General features: G+C 39.0%; 1 protein-coding gene across 1 annotated transcript in view; it reads left to right on the forward strand.

The window, feature by feature from the left end:
* The window catches only part of ATM (ATM serine/threonine kinase), a 114,457-nt gene that overhangs the window by 28,382 nt on the left and 84,191 nt on the right, over positions 1-1,884 (forward strand). Inside the window, 1 exon segment of the mRNA XM_029915683.1 lies at positions 157-382. Within this exon segment, the coding sequence (XP_029771543.1) occupies positions 157-382 (226 nt within the window).

Here is a 1,884-nt window from a genome sequence, read left to right on the forward strand (position 1 = left end):
GAGAAGCTTTCAAAATGACTCATCCATTCACTGTGTAAGGAGTCTGTAAATAATGTAGACGCTCAATTAACGTTTTCTTTTGTAATACATTGCTGCTACGTGGAGGTGAAGTAGTTGGTCACTTGATTATAAGCTTAAGGTCTTACTCTGTTGAAGTGAACGACACCAAAAAGACGCTGAGGAGCCTTCATTCTCAGAAATTGAAGAACTGTTTCTTCAGACAACATTTGACAAGATGGATTTCTTAAGCATTGTGAAGGAATGTCCTGTCGAAAAGCACCAGGCCAGTGTAGGCATTTCTGTTCACCAGAACCTCAAGGAGTCACTGGATCGTTATCTTCTGGGATTATCAGAACAGCTTCTAAATAACTACTCATGTGAGGTGAGATCTTCAAAAGAACTAGAGCCTACATCTGACTCCACTTTGGTGGACTGTCAGGAAGGAGAAACGGGCAGAAAAGGCCCTGAGAATGGTGACAGGCTTGATTTAAAAAAGCAAAGTGACAGTACATGTGTACAAATAGTGAAGAATTAGCATGAGAGCAGGAAGACCCAAAAAGAATGATTAGGATTTTTTTTTTTATGCCAGGAATTCTAGTAGACATTAGAGAAGCAGAAGTCTGTGTGGCTTGGTGGGAATAATAATGGTTTGGAGCATAGGGATTAGATGATGAGAAGAAACTTCTCTATTCACGGGAGGGAGAGGTTACAATAACAGAAAAGAACATAATTTAAATGATCTAGTAGATCTTGGTGACATTTGAAGAAGGAGAAGTGATTAATAAAATGTGATAAATGATCTAGCAGTCACCCGTAGTTTAGAGGTCAGTAGTAATTCGCCATCTAAAGAGCACACTTCTCTTGCGCCTGGCTGGCTCTGGCAGTTAACTGTTCGACTTTTGGTTTTGGCTCAGGTCATGATCTCGTGGTGAGATCAGGCCCCGAGTTGGGCTCTGTCCTGGCAATGGAGCCTGCTTGAGATTCTCGCTCTCTCTTTCTCTCTCTCTCTCTCTCCAAAAAAACAAAAACAAAACCCCAAATGATAACAAATTTTCTTTGTGTGTGCCATTCTCTTGCCAAAACTCCCATTATTTTTGACATGAATTATCTTTTCACCCATTTTTGTGTTCAAATCATCCACATGTCAAAATCCTAAAGGCTAAAGCCTTTCGGTTTTTATAGCATTTAGTATTTCTTTAAAAATTTTTTCTTTAATATTTATTTTTGAGAGAGAGACAGTGTGAGTTGGGGAGGAGAGAGAGAGGGAGACACAGAATCGGAAGCTCCAAGCTCTGAGCTGTCAGCATAGAGCCTGATATGGGACTCGAATTCAAGAACCAAGAGATCATGACCTGAGCCAAAGTTGAACGCTCAACCAACTGAACCACCCACGCGCCCCCCTAGTATTTCTTTTTAAAGTAACACCTAGCATCTTCCTTGTCCTATGGATATTTGTGTGTATGTTTTATACACACGTCTCAAACCATGGTGTAAAGCTCCTTAAAGGACATCTGTATTTTTATTAATCTTTGTATCTTCCATAATGCCTTGTTACACTGTAAATGGTAAATTATTTGTTGAATAAAATAAAATCTGCAAGGTACTCCAAGGGGCGAATTCAGTGCCAAGGGATGATGACCCACAGAACCAAAGAAGAGGTAGTATGTGTGTTTCATCTGTCTTATGCTTAGTTACTGACATTGCCCTGAATCACACTTGTAGCCATTTTCGTGATAAAATAATAGTCTTCTGAGTTTTGCCCTAAAATTCTATTTCCTACAATATAGGAACAGAACAATCTGAAAATGTTATTTTTCTGTGTAGCCATTGCAGATTTGTAAATAATTGTATTAAATTGGCTAAGTGATATCTATTTGCAAAATT

This window comes from Suricata suricatta, chromosome 11, assembly GCF_006229205.1.
Source record: "Suricata suricatta isolate VVHF042 chromosome 11, meerkat_22Aug2017_6uvM2_HiC, whole genome shotgun sequence".
In the NCBI taxonomy this organism is placed as follows: Eukaryota; Metazoa; Chordata; class Mammalia; order Carnivora; family Herpestidae; genus Suricata; species Suricata suricatta.